General features: G+C 34.9%; 2 protein-coding genes across 2 annotated transcripts in view; one reads left to right on the top strand and one right to left on the bottom strand.

The window, feature by feature from the left end:
- The window catches only part of LOC131078422 (uncharacterized), a 100,442-nt gene extending 83,560 nt beyond the window's left edge, over positions 1-16,882 (bottom strand). Inside the window, exons 1-6 of the mRNA XM_059208788.1 lie at positions 16,858-16,882; positions 15,037-15,272; positions 14,837-14,960; positions 8,692-9,042; positions 8,210-8,356; positions 5,926-6,060 (exon numbers count right to left, since the gene is read on the bottom strand). Coding sequence (XP_059064771.1) covers positions 5,926-6,060; positions 8,210-8,356; positions 8,692-9,042; positions 14,837-14,960; positions 15,037-15,272; positions 16,858-16,882 — 1,018 coding nt within the window. The remainder of the gene's footprint in view (positions 1-5,925; positions 6,061-8,209; positions 8,357-8,691; positions 9,043-14,836; positions 14,961-15,036; positions 15,273-16,857) is intronic.
- Positions 16,883-17,021: 139 nt separating this feature from the next.
- LOC131078421 (uncharacterized) lies at positions 17,022-18,133 on the top strand. Its single transcript, XM_058016114.2, has 2 exons — positions 17,022-17,211; positions 17,331-18,133. The coding sequence occupies exons 1-2, from the start codon at positions 17,022-17,024 to the stop codon at positions 18,131-18,133; spliced, it is 993 nt and encodes a 330-aa protein (XP_057872097.2).
- Positions 18,134-20,775: the final 2,642 nt, after the last annotated feature.

The raw sequence follows: 20,775 nt of genomic DNA on the forward strand, positions 1-20,775 counted from the left end.
TAGATTCACTATATGTCCCCTTTTCTACAAAAGCATCAAAGCAATCTTCAAAGTTCAAACTACTGATGAGATTTTTTATTTTTTTTGTTGATCAAATTCTCTTCTTGAAACACATCAAAAAAAGAAAACTAATAATATTTTAATGATTTTTCAAAATAAAGATGCATAAAACTGGAATCCATCCTAAATCAATCTTGATAGGCATCATATTCTTTCAAAGATCTTGTAAGGAATTGCTTCAAAATTCAAATCAGGTCTTTGAGAATTTCGAATATCCATTTGTTTATGGGAAGGATAAAAATATTGTTGTTTTCTTGATTACAATGACAGTACATTTCAGCAATAATTTCCTCACAAGACATATCTACACAATTAGCAGAAAAAGATGTCTAGATGCTCAATTGCATTTCTAAGTATCTCCTTTTTTTTCATTTTCATCTTATTTTCATATTGCAACTTTTGATACTTCCTCGATGTTTTTTAATTTCATGAGAAAAACTTGACTATGATTCTCTGCATTTGGTAAAAAAAATTATAAAAATCTTGCGATAATCTTTGTAACATTGAAGAATGCATGCCCTGCACTTTTCTCATTCATTTTGGGCTTACTTTGACCATTTTGGCCTCAATGCAATAACTAGTGTATGAGTGTTGTGTTTCAATGTAAAAGTTGGCAAATACCTTGAACCTAACCTAACTCCATCTGCACACATCCCCAAGGACCAATCCTAATCTTCAATTTATCCATTCCTTATCCTAGGCCAAATTCACAAGTGTGGAAATGACCCCAAACTTTCAAATTTGAAAGTAGATTAGCCCAAGCCAACTCCCTCCAACTAGTCATTGTGTGTAAACTTTAGCATGAAATACTGTTAAGTTGTGTGATAGGATTTAGAATAAATGGACAAACCCTAATTCACCTTTATACATCCAACAAGCTTTCAAGCTAACATGCATTATCACTCAATGAGCATCATAGAACATCAATATTACATCATCGACTTATATCAACATCTTAGGCATTACTATGTGTTTGTTTGTTGTCTTCAATTATTTGCACCAAATTGTTGAATTGGTAATAGGGGTTTGACCAAAGGAGAACATTCCTTGCCTAGCACACCCCTAAATGATGTGTATTGACACCACCCTTTTCAGATGTAAAACAAATTCCTTGCATCAATATTCAAAAGAGTTTGAATCTACAAGCAATTTCAAATCCACATGCAAGGTTCAAATCCACAGGTGTAGAGATCAATTACACAAGCATAGAACTGAACCAAAACATTAGATGGGGAAATCCATAACACATAGGCATTTGTTTAACATCTCTCAAAGACTTGACAAAGTGATGAATCAATTGATGACATTTGTCACAGGGCATCTTCATCAATTTTAGATGTAAGTATCATTTATTTAAATTCAGGCATTTATTTTAGTAGCACTATCAATCCCAACTCATCAGTTATAGGGTTGATTCATTGACTATTTATTTACCCTAGATCTATAGAAAAGGTTCATTTATTTTCATTTACATTTTGGTGTTCAATACTACAACCCCTTAGATCTTAGCCAAGGTTGTATTTCAAATTTCTAATTTATTTTTCAAATTTGAGATTTTTGGATATTTATTAGTACCCTTTCCATTGTGCCATCCTTTTTATTCCTTTGAGTGTTTGTATTTTGAGTTTATGCCAAAGTCTTACTATCATCCTCCCTTTGAGAAGTCCTTGTCTCAATCCTACAATGGCTTGAAATTCATTTGTTCATGAGATATTTGCTAGGATGATGGATAAAAATCATTATGTGGAGAATGATTTTGATCATGATGCATGCTTAAAAAAAATTGATGGGCATGAATTACACATATTTTAAGAAGTCCACAATTTGAAGATAGGTAGGAAGATAGTGTAGATAAAGCTCAAAATGGATGATTGACTAGTTAGCTTGGGAGTTTGTGGATCTTGGGAATCATACCCTTACCAAGGTTATGAGACAACTTGATGGAGCACTATGATTGTTGCTCAACAAGGATTCTTGTCCAATGGTTTGGGATATCTATGATTCGAGAGTTCAGGGAGGTGGTAATCTAGGAACTTGGAAATTAAGCTTGGGCGCTACACCTTTACGAGGGTTTGAGGCAGCCTGATGGAATTCTACCTAATGTATGTATGGTCTGTTTTCAAATTGAAGCTTCAGAAGAATAGTGAATTCATGGTTCAAGGTGTTCTTAGTTCGATATGCTTATGTTAGTTTGCTTTGATTTTTAGTGTAGTAAGCCTTAAGGGGGGTTATTAGAATAATATTATATATTAGAAGATAAGGCTTACTTTAGTTTTGGTTTGCTACTTTAGTATTGGGTGAGTCATGTCATGTTTATTCTTTTGCATGGTTTCATACTCCATTCTCTATATAAGGAGATGAACCTCTTTGTAATCAATATCTTGATTGTTAATGTAGATTAGATTTCTTAGTAGATAAAATAGAGGTGTCTTTTAATTTTATTATCTCACAATTGATAATCTTCCTATCCTATGATTCTTGCAGGTTGCTACTAGTATGAAGGGAGATAGTATGTTCACAAGATATATTGAATTCCTAAGTTTCAATAATACTTCAAGTGCTGCTGATTATATCACAACTATCGATGTGTTTAGAATAAGATCGATCTTCTTGGAATTGCACTCATTGATTTCGGTACACTCCTTATCGATCAGTTTGTCAGACATATATATGTTAGATGGGGAGGCACACCGATGGATAGACATGTCTCCACTCGTGTGGAGGCATGTCTCTCCACCGATATGTCTGTCCATCTAACATAATCAATACCGATTCATAATCGGTGGCATTAGTAAACCGTTTATTGTTATAACTAATACCGATTCATAATCGGTGGCATTAGTAAACCGTTTATTGTTATAACTAATACCGATTCATAATCGGTGGCATTAGTAAGCCGTTTATTGTTATAAACTAATACCGATTCATAATCGGTGGCATTAGTAAACCGTTTGCCATTACAAACAATTAAATAGATATCGATTCATTATTGGAGGTTAACTATTCAGTTAACACAACCGATTCACAATCGGTATGTTAAACTGAAAAGTCAGTTAATCGTTACACATTATCGATTTAGATAAATCGATACACATTATCGATTTAGATAAATCGAGGAGGATAGTCGATGCTCTTTATCGACAGTAAGTGAACCACACATGATTTTCGATTTTATACTAGGGACAGTCGATATATGATCAATCATTATATCATTTAATTTATTCATGGAAAGATTATGTATGTAAATTAATGTACATAGTAATAATAAACTCAATTTATTATTACTATGTATATTAATGTACATAGTCATAATAAACTCAATTTATTATTACTATGTATATTGGTATACATATATGAAATATTCTGATGATGTAAGTTTTATTCATGATCATATTTATCTGACCGAAGCTATTATCTTTAACATTGATCACTAATAGAATAATAATAATTTGTGTTCTATTGGTCTCCATAACATATTTAAGGGAGATCCATCCAAACACTAGACAGCCAAAATAGGAGTCTTTACTTATATCTTACAAGTTACAAATCACAATTATTAATATTGTCTAGTTGCAAACTTTTGAATATCTTATTTGCAAGAACTTGGTACAAAGATTGGGGTAGAAATAGTTAAAATCTTCAAAAACAAGCCCTCCAAATTTTGTCTCAACCTTGTATACTTTTAAGTGTGATCAAAACTAGAGTTTGTTCCAATATGCACACACAAAGGAGTGCACTAAGTTGACCCAACAACACCTCAATGACCTAGTTTTTATGTAATACAGCCTTCAGTTTATGATCCCTGTAGTGACTAAATTGCATAAGATGAGAACCCTATGTTCACAAAGGACACTGTTTCTTATTTTGAGAAGCAAGCTATGTACGGTGTAGATGCAAAAGCAAAAGAGTTTGGATTAGAGAACATCATTGTAGATGATGTCCAACATGAGGCAAAGGACAAGTCACTACCATCTAGTACCAAGGTGGCATCATAAGCGCATCCTTCTAGGCTGAGAAAAGAGAGAAAATTGTAATATCTTGAAATTGTAATTTTCCCAAATATGAAATTTATGATAATTACTTTCAAAGACAATCATCATTTATTCATAATATTTATCAAATAGCTGTTGTATTTGCATGATGATGCAAATTCTTACTCTATTTGTATTCAAATCTAATAAAAAACACTTCCCTGATGTTTTATAGACTCATTTGATACATTTTGCATATAATTTGTGTTATTAAAAAAAAGTTAAAGCGTTTTTTTAAGTTGCCAAGATTTGTTGCATTTTTTGCTAAGTCGGAACTTTTTTGTCTTCCAAGTCCAAGTCAAGTCTAAGTTTGCAAACTATGGTTTCAAGTTTCAGGTTTGAAGCTTGGCTTGAAAGCTAGCATTCAAAGGATGATCCCTTCCAACCCAAAACTAAGAACCTCGTTTTTAAGGAAAGAATAACTATAAATGAGATACTATACCATCAACCCATTAGTATTAGTCCAACCTTTGTGACTAACTATTGAGACTATTGATTCTATTGCCATTCCTGATATAGTCCAGTGCCTATGGCACAATGGGAACACCCTAGACAAACTGCCCCACTAGACAGCATGGCTCTTACCCTAGAAGTAGGGGAGCGCAGTAACTTTACACCTTGCAACAAACCATCAATCAAGGGAGGGAGCACAGCTAACCACCTTCCTTTATTCAAAGTGTAATATATTCAACAAAAATTTCACATAATTGAAAATAAAAATAATTGAAGTCTTGTAGGATACACTTGAGTAATCTTTTTGTTGGAGGAGAAGGATGGAGCTGTAGATTCTTATAGGTGTATCATTTCCTCATTTCAGCAACTTATTTATCATCTTCCATGTTTTCTGACTAAGTTTGAATTTGTATTTGCATGGCCTAACATTGAAGGTGGAAAAAGTTTTTAGCCTACTCAAATAGCATTGTTAAACTGTAAAAATAATCTCACCTAGAAAAATCTGCACAACAGAAAAATACAAAGCAGCTCCATTTGTTACAAGTTGTCCCACCTATAAAGATAAAAGGTAAACTGTAAAACACCAATTTCATGTACAAGAACCCCCTTATGAAAATCCAAGAGAGGATTGTTTTCCATCTACCTCACATATTGTTTAAATTCCTTTCCCTTGGTTTTGACCTAAACACCAAGCTTAGCCTTAAAACCGACCTTACCATTCCACCTACAATCAGAGTATCAACAGTTCCAAAACCCAACTCAGCATACCACACTGAAAGACAGGCACTCTTTGATGTTTATTGCCATTAAGAAATCACGTAATTGGAGTTCCAACCAACTTATCTCCACAATTAGCAAATAATCGTCAATATTTAAATTAATCACATAAGAGACTCAGGGACTTCATTCAGTCAATGCCTCTGGAAACCCAATGACCGTTACAATTTTATTAGAATTAATGCCTGGTCAACATCAAAGACATCACAATCAAAACACCCCGAAGAGCTGATGACTCATCAATGCATTATGGACTTCAAAGATTTAATATTGCCTCGAGGACTTTCCTACATCATGCCATGTGCACCAGGGACTTCAAAATTAACGATGCCGAGTACATCCATCAAAAACTGCATGAAACGCCAACCCAATAACATTATTCCCCATTAAAATTAGATCAAAAATAACTGCAACAGAATGAACCCCACAAAGTACACAATTAATCTGATCAAATTTATGACAGTAAAGATTCAGATTTCCAAGCCAATTAACACAATTATGAATAACATATCTACACATCAGGTCCATCATAAATATCATCCAAAATAATATAGCATATGTCTTTGCTGATACTTAACTCTACATCAATGAAAACAACGATTACCATGGATACTGGGAGACGTGTCTGTGGTACCACAGATGTCTCTGGAAACGTCCCGATGCACAGGATGCTTTTGGTTGCCGTCTCCTACCATCTCCAAAGTCTCCCAACGAAAAATTAACGTCTCCCACCAGAAAACTTAGGGCAAAACACGGTAAAGGCAAAAAAGGAAGGAAAATAAATAAAATAAGCCTGCAACAAAGCAAAGTCGAAGGGAAATAACTAATAAGGAAACCATGTCACAGAAAGACAAAAATCCATGCAAAGTTATAGTGATTGGATCTACTGATAGTGTAGACTTTTTGAGAGAGACATAAACAGTTGTATGACTGATTTCCTGTCATTGTAATGGTCTAAAGAGAAATTCCCTTTACTATTTAGCCGACATATTGAGTGTGCTCAACACCTATATTACCTTGCTTTCACTGAACCATTTAGACTGGCTATGGTACCAGCAATATAAGCAATTTTAATTTCAATTTGTGTTCAGTTTTAAAGTTAATCTTAAACTTTACCATTATTCTTGTTTTCAAAGTTCTATGTCATGCTATTTTCTGGAAATTACTAAACTAAATTTAAAAAAATTAGCGTCTCCAAGTACCCCCATCTCCTAGTAACCTTGGCAATTATATTGTTCAGACAGTGATCAAAATCAAATAAAATATAAAAATTAGTCAAAATCATCAAAATAGAAGTCAAAGGGTCACAAAATCCTGCTGTAGCATCACAGTACCAATCATTGATGACAGCAGCACAAATCAATAGGCATTCTCTCCTCGTCAATTCCTAGTGTTTATATCACAATTGCATGTACTTCTTCAAATAAATACCATTAATGAAGACAAATGTGGAAATTCAAAATGTCATTAATGATGATATCATGGCAGCTATGAACCTTTCCAGCGAATTATAATTACGAATTGCAATAGGTCCCAGGTTTTCCTAGAGAGGAAAAATTGCACATTTATATTTAAGGATCAGCAAGAGTTTTTCTTTGTAAAATCTTATCATGATAATAAATGCATCCGATGATAATCATATATGTGTTGTAGTGATATCATAAGCCATGTCACTGTTTCTTTCTTTCTCACATATGAAGACATTGTTTTGTCTCTGTTTGGAAGCTAGCCCCATTGGTTTGAATAAGTGATTGATGTAGTGTAGGTCTGTATTGGGCCACAACAATTCATAGCTGAATATATCCAATTGAAGGGAGATGATCAAGGCATGTTAGGAACAAAATAATGTCCACTGCAGTTTACTTGAAGTCCAGATAGAGGAAGGTGCCTATCAAAATGCAGCTAAGCTGAAAACTCCTCTGAGAAATGTACAAAATCGTTTCCTTAATGACAAAAAACCACACCATTTAAAAGTCACATATCCTCTCTATTACCTTTCATATTTGCTTCATGAGATGAAATAATTGCAAGGGGACATTAATATGAAAGACGTTTACTGACTATCACTTCCCTAATTGAAACCTAAGTAGAACTAAAGCAAAATGAACTATAAGATCTAAGTATATGGGGAGTCACATTAGTTGAAGAGAACATGTACCTGTTTCTCCTAAGAAATAACTTGGACTTGAACAGAAAGAAGATGTCTCGAAAAACATTATTTAGTATGTCTATGGATGATGAAACCATATATAATGAAGGAGGATGTCCTGGAAAGACGTCCTTGAACAGTCAATCAATTATAGACATAAATTAGTCAATCAATTTAAAAAATAAAACATGAAAGTTTCTAGGTTCCAGTTTTGGCCTTTATTGGTCTGGTAAAGAGGGGTACAGGACCATTGGCTGCCTCCCGGACTTGAGTTGTGCAATATTTTGTTAGTTGCATTGTAGACTCTGCAACCTCAGAGTCAGGTAAAGGTCAGAGAGCTGCTTTTTAGGGTGTCATCTAATTAGGATCTGTGGATGGTTATGGGGACATCATAACAGGTGGAAGGTCTGAAGGGTGTCATGGAAAACAATCATTATGGATTAAATTAAGACATCATCAAGAAAGACTTAAAGGATGATGAAAGATTTGACGAGGACATCAGATCATTCCTCGTACGAATTAATAACAGTAGTAGGCCCAACCCAGGATTCAAAAGCATTTGAAGTACAATCGTATATTTTAAAAAAACAGTACAAAGCAGAACAGAATGCTGACCATAAGCACATAATTCTAAATTGGGCCTGTAAACTGCAACAGTGATTACAACATTCTTTGATTTATTTTCTTCTGACAAATATGGGGCAAATGGAGCCTTGGGAGGCAATGTTTTGGAGCATACCAAGAATGTTGTTCCCCCCTGCATTAGAGTTTGATGACCCAGTCTTCGTGCCAGAACAATCTACTCGTGTTTGATGTAGCTTGCCACTTCTCTTCTCTCCTACCTTGAAAACTTGCCCATGCTTCCGCTTTGATTTTGTTGATTTCTCTGAAATAAATCATGCAAAGTTAGATTAAATACAGGCAGTACAGGTTGGACAAATAAGATATCGAAGATGTTTTCTGTACTTTTTAAGCAATATATAGAATCTAGATACACAACCATTTTGCAATTGAACCAATAACACACAATTCAAGAAAAAGGAAGCAACATTAAGAAAGGAAAAATGAAAAAAGTAACTATATATATTGAGGTACTTTGTGCCAAGGGAACATAAAGTTGGTGTATGAAGTTCCAAGCTCCATTAAATATTATTGAAAGAAAACATTGATGCAAAAAGAGAAGCAATGTTACAGGAAAAATAAACAGATAGCCAAACTTACCGTTACATATACCCATACAAGCAGGATCGTTCAAAGCAATCCTCTTCACCAGAACATGTGTCTTCTTAGGTCCCTTTGCTGTGAGCAATGGCTTTTCTTCCCTTGACCTTTTCCGACTTGATCCTCCAATCCCAGACCCCTTCCCTGGTTTGCTTTTTGTATCTTTTTCTGTTCTTTCAGGTAACTGGGAAAGCAATCTCTTATCTGCTGTTTGAAAACTTGGCCCTTTACAAGTATTTGCATTGAGTTTTATGACTGGGATTTTGTTTTGGGTGCAACTAATCCCATCATTAACTACACATCTTGATGCTGATCCAAGCAATAACTCAGGCAACCCTGCTTTTGATGACTCTGTCACATTCAAAAAAATCACTAAATTGGCAAGACTTTGCATTGTTCATCATAAAGTTTAAGATATATTTTGGACTAGAAATATTCTGTGTGAATACAAGTACATACATTTATTATGTTCGAAGGATGGAGAAGAAGCCCCAAAGTATGTTTTCAAATTTCTATTTATCTTGAGCAGCTATGCTTAGAAGTTGCAAATCTAATTGAATGTAACATAGTAAATATAAGCTTAACAGTAAGTATTTGTAATCACAAATCTTTGGAAACAGCTAGACAAATCCACAAAATGCATTCAATCTTACTATTGAACATCATAACAGCTAAGTGTTAGAAAATAATTTTACAGGAAATGCCATCTGGAGTCCTATTTTGTCATTTTAAAAAGCGAGATCAAATATAAAACAGAAATAAACAGTAAAGGGCTTTTCTCGAGGCTTCTCAAAAATTAATATTCCTTGTTTTGATTTCCTTGTAACTTAGGCTAGAAGCTAAGTAAAACATGAAATATTTTCCTGAGGTTCCTAGAAAATCAAAGTTTCTTGTTTCCACTTCCTTGTAAGTTGTAACTTAAACTTAGGCAACAGTTTACTTACCTTGACATTGACAAATGAAATATTGAAATGTAAGGTGCATTTAGCATAAAAATGATATATTCGCAAGGCTAGTAAGCAGGAAAGCTTGTACAAACCCAAGTAAAATGTCAATGGGGGTCGAGGAAGACTAGGCTAGAATGCTCACTCTTTGTATAAATAACAGGATGTGCATGTAAAGGTAACGTGGGCATCACATTCATGTCAGGTGCTATTGATTGTATCTGCTGCTATTGTATCCACCAGAACGAGAAAAATAATTTGATTCTACAAGTACCCACAGGTCCCACACAGACCCATAGACCCATATAGTTGCATCAGTAAATTAAAGGGAGAATTTTAAGTGGGGGTGGGCTACTTGGTGCATGAACATTGGTTCCATGGCCTGGATTGCTATAGCATGTCATCAACCATTTCAGAACACCATTTGACAATTTTGAAGTAAATGATTTTCTTTTAAATACCAAAGGATTACAAAACAAATCTGCAAGGCTTCTTGTTTAGATTTGTATGCTCTAGTCCACCAATCTGTAAGAAAAAAATTGTGATTACAGTGGAAATGAAAGATGAGAGTGAGATAGTGTATCAGAGAAATTAGGAATAATTTTGGCGTAAGTGCCCTCAAAATTGTGTAGACAGGATCTCAACATATTTTTGAAGTCGTAAATCACATATCAAAGCTTGTTGCCAATGATCTTAAGAGTAAGTATTGAAGCTAAGACATTTTTATGGATGAACCAGCAGTGTGAATGGCTACCTCTTGCATATGAAATGCAAATAATTAACTGTTATGCACAAAAATAACTTGCCTGTGGATAAAATGGTCAGGGGCTTGAGACAACTCCAACATTTGATCCAAATTTGGATTATTTTGCCTTTAGATAGCAGGAGCTCAACATACTTTAAAGTCTCAAATTGTATTAAAAAGCTTGTTGCCAATGATCTTATAAGGAAGCATTGAAACTAAAGCAATTCATGGATGAACTAGCACATGTAGATCTTAATCGAGATTATTTATATCAGATTTAAAACACCAAGGAAATGATTAGCAGCAGCATAGCTGGCTACATTGCATATGAGATTCAAATACTTGGCCGTTATACACTAGCAAAAGTCACCCATTGATAAAATTTCCAAGGGCATAAAAGCACCAAAGCATGAGGCTCTCATTGTACTCATCTTGAAAATTATCTAATGATAGAAGACTTTTCTGAAATCTTAACATTTTTCAGGGATAATTTGAAGACAAACCAGAAGATATTCAAATTTCATAGAGGAGTTATATGCCATATTGCATTCACCATTTGTGATCTTATTTGTGCAGATTCTCTACATTATTTTTGAATTATTATAAGTTTCTCAAAGTATAAAGATGAATGGTTTGAGAGCAGGGAAACCTACGGACGTGTCCCCAGAACTTTTTGGGGCATCCCCATTTCTGAAATGTTTCAAGGATGTGGGGAGGCCTAAGGGATGTCCCCAGGCCATCCCCAAATTGCAAAAAAAAATAGGAGATGTCCCAGAAATTTGGGGCCATCCCAAAAAATCTAAATTACCGGATTTGGCATCGGGAGCCTGGATGTGGGTCCAGGTTCGAGCCAGATCGGAGTCTGGGTTCACTGTTCCAGTCAGCAATCAACAATAGCCTCTGCATTTTGTCATGTGTCCTATGAGTCCTGTGAGTGGTCAGAGGAGTTTTATAAAGCTATTGTGTTATATGCATGCTCCCAAAACTACAAATAGACCCCAATGTTTTAAAGTTTAATAATAATATATTAAAGTGAGCCATTGGATATTTTTGCTCTCAAAAGCAATTAATCATTGATTCTGCACGAGAAGAACCTCTATACACATGCCTAATATATTAGATATGATAATGATGACTTTTAACATCCTTTAGACCAAAAGCAATTAATCACTGAGTCTGCATGACAACCCCTATACATATGCCTAATACATTAGATCTGATGATGACCTTTAACATTGATCTGTAGGACCAGACAAAGATTACCATTCAAATACACAAGCTAAATTTTATTAACTTCCTTGCTCAATACATGCTTGAAGTTGCTACTCTTTTTGTTGTTGTAATTCTTCCCATCCTTCATAGCCTTTAATCTTCAAGTGTATGATGGTGGATGCCATTGCCACCTTCATAATTTAAAATGCATTTGAATTGATCCCTCCCAGTCAAATTAGAGAGTGGTACCATCAAGCCTACAAAGCTTTAACATTTTTTTTAATTAGTTTCATAAAGACAGAGAAAGTTAAGACCCCTCAGTTCAGTCACATTCTTGGGGGTAGGCCAATCAAGGACGGCTTGTATCTTTGCTAGATCAAACTTTGGTCCTCCCTACTAATGACATATCGTAGCCATTGTTGGAAAACTCAGACTCAGCAATCACTTGGCTGACCCAAAAAATTAAAAACTCGGAAATGCTTGGCAAATTTATTAAACATTAAAAAATGCATAAATTTTTTAAAACATTCTTCAAAATTATGCATATACTAGATTTATGGAGCATATTACTAATTCCACTGATATAAATAATAAAGATCAAAATTAGAGTTCAATACATTGTAAAAAGTAAGCTATAAGTGCTGTTAACTGGCAATTGTGAAGTTAAATATGGAGAAACTTGATCATTTGACTTCTTGTGCATGGACAAATTATTAAATCATTATAGAACCCATCATATATCACTTCAAATGCCTTATTCATTTGAATTTCAAGTTCCAACTTTTTTTTTAAATTAGAAATGTTCATTTTCAAAAAAATGTTTATTGCAGTGGCACAGTATGAAGGCAAAAATTGATTAAAATTTTAGTTTTAAACATAAAATGAATGCAGTGTGCATACCCATGATTATACAGAGTGAGAGTTACAACCAACGGTTTTACTGTTTTAAACAGCCACAGCCACAACCTGCAACCCATGCTGTAGCCCCAGACCCATTATTTATCATTGACAAAACCAGAGCCTCATCAGCTCAGCTCACAAATAAACTTCATCAAACACTTAAATGCCCCTCAAAATTTCATTCAACCCTCTAGTAGGAAAATGTTAGCCAAAAACGAACTCATAAATGTTAAAAACTCATCACAAAACCTGCCTTTAAATACCAAAAAAATTATTTTCTTTACTCACAAGTTTTTGGCAATTAAACTTGCGATTCAGAAAACCCCATGATATTTTTTCAGATTACTTGAGGCCAAGTAATACAGTGAGTTACTCACCACAAGTTTGCTCAAAATCCTGCAAATACTCACAGAGGTTAGCAACTATAATCCTAGGTATATACCCACTTTTTCAAAATCACACTTTTGACTCCTATGATATTAGAGGGTTCAACTACATCATTTCCAAATCAACCCTTGAGTGGTTAAAAATGCTGTTCCATAGACTTAATGTAGATCGTCACGAAAGAAAACGAGTATAGATTTCCTCAAATAAGATTTAAAATATTTATTTGTTGTGCCTTGAAAAGAAATTGGAACTTGAAAGAGTCCAAAAGGCATCACCCAAAACTCATGGTGCCTATGATGAGTACAAGAAACTGTCTCAAATTGGTCGCTTTCCCTCACCCTTATCTGGTATTGCCCAAATCTTAAATTGATCTTGATGAATACTAGAACCTGTGTAATTTAGAGATCAAATTATGTATTAATATTGTTTAATAGTCTTTGCTCATTAACTAATAATCGATGCATAAACAGATGAAACCATCATTCTTCCTTGTCAATACCATTGGAGATATAAAAAAAATCTTGATACAATATGCCACAAAAGAACATTCTTAAATAGCTTAGGTAATAATGTGGAACAACATTAACAATTCTGTATCCTTTCCAATTCAGTAATGTATTCTTCTCCTCTAGCTAGTGAAAGCCCATGAGGCAATGACCAAAAGAGATGCAAACTCATCTAGTCTCACACTGCACTTCCTTTTGCCTTGTCAATCATTATGCTTTGACTTTGATCTTTAATAAAATTACAATAAAGTATAAATGGAAACTTTCTTTTAACACATCATTGAGATCACCTTGCTTGCAATCAAGGTAGACCTCTAGTCGCGCCGGTATTTCTCATTTTTCAAGTACAAGTCACAAAAGTACATGTAAAGTTCGCTCAAGGTCATAAAACAGTGCACCCACATGATTACATCGAGCCCTGGCATGAAAATGGCATAAAAATCAGAATTGAAATCAAAGTTGGCCACTTGTACTTGAAGTCTCTTTGCAGTTCATCATTGTGCTATTGGATTGAAACTTGGGCATTTGGTATCAGCTAAACTTGAACGTCTACAAAACTCACTAACGCGGCATCAAAATAAAATTATGAGTGTTGTCAGCATTGTTTAATGCCACCAAGTTCTTTCTTTGACCCTAAATCTCCCCTCAAGCTAAAATACGCATTACAATCTGCAATCATGTGCAACTTCACTCTCTGTTCCCATAATTGGTTTTAGCCCTACATATATTAACATTCCTTGCTTCCCTGACATTGTGCAGAGTTGGAAAGAGCTACATTTGGTTTTAGCATTTTGTTAGACTCGCAGTTCCCTCAAGATTAATTTTCAGAACAAAAAATTGCTTTATGCATCCTTCATTCCATACGGAAAAGCTCATACTGTGGCATTTAAGAAAGATAAAAACAACCAACATACCTTTTTGTTATCTGGTCTTATCTAAAGGCTTTAAGCACAAGATTTCCTATGTATCTTGTGTCAGTACACATATGTGATTGAGAAGAAAAATGCCTGTCCTTAATTTTTTTCACTGAGAAATTTAATTAGCTTGCCTCTGTACCAAATGTTCATTAAAAAATAATTAACAAATTTAAATGATCCATACTATTCCTAAACATCTCACATACAAATTTTTAGACTTTACGCCTGATGTAAAGACAAGATAATATTTTTTAACTTCCACGGAAAACTCCTCACGGCAATGAAAAATATAAATGCATTTGATTTTAATTTTGTTTACCTTTCATCCTGCTGAAACAACATAATAATAAATTAAATGATTCATAATATTCTCCAAACTCTCACATAATTTATTGACTTTATACATGTTCCAGAAACAAAATTATTAGTTTAAATGCAACTGCAAACAGACTGCCATGCACCATGACACAAAAAACAATTAATGATTTAAAATGATCATTAAAATCCTGAATTTTGAAATTTTTCATTTCTCACCGGTGCTAGGCAATTCACTGAGCGGAGAAAACAGAGTAGTGGCTGGCAATTTCCGAATTCCAGCAACGACGGCAGCACTTGTGTCATTTGCAAGCAGCTTTCCTACCACCACATTTGCAGGCAGCTGGAGTTCCATTATCTTTTCATTAAACCACCAAAATCCCAATTAACCTTAAAACCCCTTCTCCATCAAAAATTACCTGTAATAATTCCTTTTCTGGGCTGCACCAAGGCGCAAGAAAGCCTCGAAGCAAAGAGCACGTCCCAGAATCAAAAACAAATTCATTTTCAGTAAGATACTCGGAAAGGCGAAATCTTTTAAAATTAAAGCCACGAAGAAGATACGGAAGGGGTTCGCAACACCCTGCAGGACCTGCAAGCGTAAAAGCTGCCGCCCAGAGCTTCCCGGCACTGGCAGAATATTCTGAACTATTTGCTCACAAACCCCGTTACCCACGCCAAAATGATTTTACTGGGGGAGGCAGATTCCGGTGTTGAACGGTGGCGATACGTTCCGAGAAGAGGAGGGAATAGATCCTTATCTGCGTTCCTTCACAGCAATTCCATGCCAAGTTAAACGGGCACGTATGCGTTCGTCTGCGCTTTTCCTAGAGGAGCGGTTACCTCATGGGACCAGGAGCTTAGCTGTTCTGTATATCAATCGTGTTTTAAACTGCAATGGTGCGAGAAACAAATATGTTATGTTAAAGTACGTTTGTTTAACTATTCAGAAAGCGACTCAAGGTACAAAAGAATACAGAATGAGGGGTTCGTTTTATGATTCAAAGGGTGAAAAGTGCATCCCAAGTACTTTTCTCACATGATGTGGAATCCTTTTGACTTTTTCCTTATATTGTGTATAAATAGTATTTTTAGGTAAAAATTGGTGTTTTTAATTTTAATTATAATTTTAATTTAGTGATACAAATTAGTTTTAATTTGTTTAGTTCTAAGTTAAGATTATTTTAGCACTTGTTAGAGGAATCTTGACCATATTTGATGGGTTTAGGTTATTTTGATTTTATTTAATGGGTTTAGAATATTTTAACTTATTTTAGGGTTGTTAAATATAAAAGGATAAAGTGTTAGGTCATTTAGACATCATTTAGATCTAGTTAGCAAGTTGTTATAGGACATAGATCTCTTTACAATCTTCAATTTGAAAATAAAGAGGCTATGTTGACTTCCCAAATAAAAAATTATTGTTTTCAAAAGTTGAGTCTCCTACATTAAAAACATAAAAGCAAATATGAGACACATTAAAGAGTGATAAGATAGAGTTACACTTGTTGACCAACTTATGGCGCATTCCATGCCTGGAATTTGACAGTGTGCGTGTCATATGAATTTTTTATGACAGTTTAGTAATTTTAATGCCTTTCATTTTACGTTTTAAAAAAAATGTTTAAGTATCAATTCTTTAAGCTTCACAAATTGAAGTTCCAATAAAATTCAATTGAGATGAAAAGAAATAATTCCATCAAAAAAATGTAAAAATTTAAAAAACAATGATAAATTAGTAATGCACTAAAAAAATCTTAAATCTACTTGTAAGTTTATAAATTCAACCCAAAAATCTTGTTTATTATAAAAATAGAAACCATTTTAGATTTTTTTATTACAATGTTTTAAAAAATTAGAAATGATTATATCTTATCATTTCAATTGTTAGAAGTTTCTATATTGATATTTAAGACAATCTTTAAAAAATATTAAAAAATAAATTGACAAAGTTTCTAAATTTATATAAGAAAAAACATACTAAAAATTCATATAAAAATATTTTAAAATTGGAAACAATTATATCTTAATCCTACCATTTTAAAATATTCTAAATAAATTCATATATTTATAATAAACATTGTAAAATAATATATATTGTAAAATAATATATATCAATATATATTACCTATTATAATATTTTATGTCTTATTAATAATTTTAAGTGTCATATATACAGTTTGTGGAAAAAATAGCTTGTCGATACATACGATCTACTAATTTTATTAGTTGTAATATACACTCTAAAAGTGCAAAAACGGCCATATAGCTTGTCAAATTCCAGGCCTAGCACATTCTATCACATATCATAAGGAATATTTGAATGGAGATTATGGAGTGGGTGCAAAAGGAGTTGGATAGTGTTTAGGGCACAGTGGATTCGCAGGAAGGAATCAGGTTTTCAATGGTGGAGGATTTAGAATGCCTTTCTAAGGGTACATTTATGGAGGGTGAGACAAACCAGAGAAACATCATGATATATTCCAACGATAGTGAAGGGAAGGAGTCAAATGGGCTCCCCTCGAGGGAGAAATCACTGGAATCGGCTTTGAGGGGTGAGAAACCTGGAGAAATTGACATGGACAACCAGACAGGTCTAAGGAATTATGTACGAGAACCAGCCCTACCTTTGAAGAAGTTGAGGATGATATAGATCCTCTCTATAAAGATATACAAATATCCCCTATAAGAAATCTTGAGAGTTATTTTGAAGAGGCGAAGGAAGATGATAATTCTAATGAGGATTTAGAGTCGGACTCCCACTCTGAGGATGAAGTGGAAGATGGGGATGAACTAGGACTTTCGACAATTATGGGCATCATGGGAAAGAGATCCTTGGTTCAGACTATGACAAAAATTTTGAAACCTTATGTTGGGGTAAAGAAGAAGAGAGGTCCCAAATCTGCCAGAGTTAAGCTGGAAATGGCAGGGTGTGCAGCGAGGCAAAAAAAAATTAAGATCGATAAAAGGATATGCCTTTTCCAAGGAGTCATGAGGGTCCTATCGTGGAATGTCAGGGGCTGCATTGCCCATGACAAAATTCATTTGATCAAGCATTGTTTTGATCAAACAAGAACTGAGATTGTTATCTTGATAGAGCTGAAATTAGAAGGTGAAGATGTTGAGAGATTTGTTAGAGTGTTCAAAGGCTGGAAGTGTTTGATTGTTGACTCGATTGGTGCCTCAGGTGGCTTGGGAATTTTGTGGAAGGATTCAGTGGTAGACATTCATAGGGTTCAGGCTGAGAGATCTTGGCAATGGGTAGAAGTTTTGTCAAAAGAGTTGCATTTAAGTTTCTATTTGATAAATGTGTATGGACCCAATAATACTCGTGAATTGAGATTTGTGTGGGAGTCTCTTTCAGAGGTTTTGGTTAGTCAAAGTGATAAACCCTTCCTTTTAGGGGGTGATTTCAATGCTATTCTGAGGCCCTCAGATAAAAGTGGTGGTATAGGCTGGAACAATCAAAAGCAAAGAGACTTTAGTGACTTTGTGTGTAGCAATGGGTTGAAGTAAATTCCCTTCAAAAGTGGGGATTTCACTTGGAAAAACAGGTGGAGTGGATTCTCTTATATTGTAGAAAGATTGGACAGATTCATGTTAGGACGAGATTGGGAGAGTTTTCAATGGATCTTACAAGCTTATATTCTCCCTATTTCTAGTTCGAATCACTACCCAATTTGTGTTAGGATCTGGGAAGATGAGGTTCCAGAAAGATGTCCCTTTAAGTTCGAAAAGATGTGGTTGAGAGATTAGGGTTTCTCAGATCGAATGGTTGAGTGGTGGTTGGAATCCCCCCAAAGGTATGGCAACAATGCTTTTATTTTCTTTAAGTTGATGTTCAGTAAAGAGAAACTTAAGCAATGGAATAGGGAAGTCTTTAAAAATATATTTACATAGAAGTTTAGATTGGAAAAGAAATTGGGAGTTTTGCATCAAAGAGTGATTGAAGGGGAAATGGGAGAAGAGGATTTTAGATTAGAGAAGGATCTCAATAAAGAATACTTGGAGGTGTTAGCAAGAGAAGAAGTTATTTGGAGGCAGGAACCTAGGGAGACTTAGTTAAAGGAAGGGGATCACAATACAAAGTTATTTCATGGTTCAGTAAAGGTAAGAAGAGCAAGCAATAAAATCTTTTCCATTCAAGATGCTAATGGTAATGTTCTTACAGAGAAGGAGGATATTTGCTTTGAAACGGTTTGCTTTTTTTCTTGCCCCTCTATTAATCCATCTCAGGACGCTCAGAGTGTTGATATCTTAAATGTGATCCCATCTTCAATTACAGAGGCTCATAATGCCTCCCTGATGAGAAAAGTCTCACTAGAGGAAGTGAAAGCAGCTTTGTTTAGCATGGGAGCAGAGAAAGCTCCAGGTCCGGATGGTTTCCCGACCCTCTTTTATCAACGAATGTGGGAGGTTCTTGCCAACTATCTCCTAAAGGTTGTGGAAGAGTCTAGGAGGTTTCAACAACATGTTCATTGCCCTCCTTCCTAAGAAGGATGATGTACAGTCTTTTAGTGATTTTAGACCTATATCACTTTGTAATAAAATTTATAAAATTATTTCTAAAGTTATGGTGAATAGGTTGAAAGTGGTACTGGATCGGTTATTTCTGTGGATTAGAGCGACTTTTCATCAAATCGCTTTATTTATGAAGGAGTGATAATTGTGCATGAGGCAATTCATTCGATCAGATCCTCACGAATGGATAACATGCTAGTAAAAATAGATATTAGAAAGGCCTATGATGAAGTGAAGAGAAAATTCCTCCTTGACGTTCATAGAAAATTTGGTTTCTATCCAGATTGGGTGAATTGGGTGGAAAGCTGTATAAAGACCCCTAGATTCTTGGTCCTAGTTAATGGCAGCCCACAAGGTTTCTTTGAGATGGAAAAAAGGTTTAAGACGGGGGGATCTCTTATCCCCGTTCCTCTTTATCATAATGGCTGAGGTACTTGGAAGATTGATTGCAAGAAAGAGAAGAGATGGAAGTTGGGGGGGTGTTAAGGTGGCGGAAGGCTTGGAGAACATTTCACACCTGCAGTTCACATATGACACTCTTCTATTGGGAGAGGCTACTTTCAGGGAGGCAAAATTAATGAAGGATGTGCTGGACATATATAGTCGAGTCTTGGGTCAGTGCATCAATTGGAGAAAATCTGAGATTTTATTTTTTAACACAAGCACCCAAAAACAAAAGGAAATTTTCTCCATCCTGGGTATGAAATTTGGCACTTTTCTTGGGAAGTATTTAGGTATCCCACTTTTGGGGGGTGCTAGCAAATCTACCGTTTGGAAGGATTTAGTGGAGAGTTGTCTTCGAAGAATGGATGGATGGAAGAGTAGGTGTTTAACCTCAGCAAGTAGGATTTTGATGTTAAAATATGTGGTATCTGCAATTCCAATTTTCTCAATGATATGCCTTAGAATACCTAAGAAGATTGTCAAGATCATAGGACAAAGAATGCAAAAAAAAATTTGGAATGGGGCGCAGGATCAAGATAAATTTCCTCTACTAGCATGAGATAAAATTTGTATGGCAAAGAATAAAGGAGGTACAGGTCTTAGGAATTGGAACCTAATGAATGAAGCGTTAGGGGCAAAGCGTCTATGGAGCATCTACTCCCAACCCTCTCATTTATGGGTTAAGATCTTGAAAGCAAAATATATAGATTTAATGGATAACAACAAGGTATTCACTACTATTAATCCACCAAAAGGATCTATAATTTGGAACTTTATCATCTCTTGTCAAAAGGTCATTGTGGACCATATAACTTGGCAGGTGGGCTCTGGTAAGAAAGCCAAGTTTTGGGACAACTCCTGGAATGGTTACCCAGTTCTAAAGGAGAACCTTGATTTTGAGGAAGTAAGGGAGTGGTTTATATGACATTGGGGAGAGAAGGTCTGTGATTACCTTACCTTTGAGGATGGACCCTTGGGTGGTTTATGGAAGTGGAAATCAGTGCTGGAGTTAGAAATCCTAGACCGTTGGAAAGATCTTATGCAGAGGATCTTTAGTAACAGAAACATTCAGAGGGTGAATTATGAAAACAAATTTGTGTGGTGTGGGGTTGTCAATGATAAATATTTAGTAAAGTTGGGCTATCAGTTCTTGGAAATGGGTGCAGTTGGTGATAATTGGCTAGTTGATTTAT

Source organism: Cryptomeria japonica, chromosome 7, assembly GCF_030272615.1.
Source record: "Cryptomeria japonica chromosome 7, Sugi_1.0, whole genome shotgun sequence".
Taxonomy (NCBI): domain Eukaryota; kingdom Viridiplantae; phylum Streptophyta; class Pinopsida; order Cupressales; family Cupressaceae; genus Cryptomeria; species Cryptomeria japonica.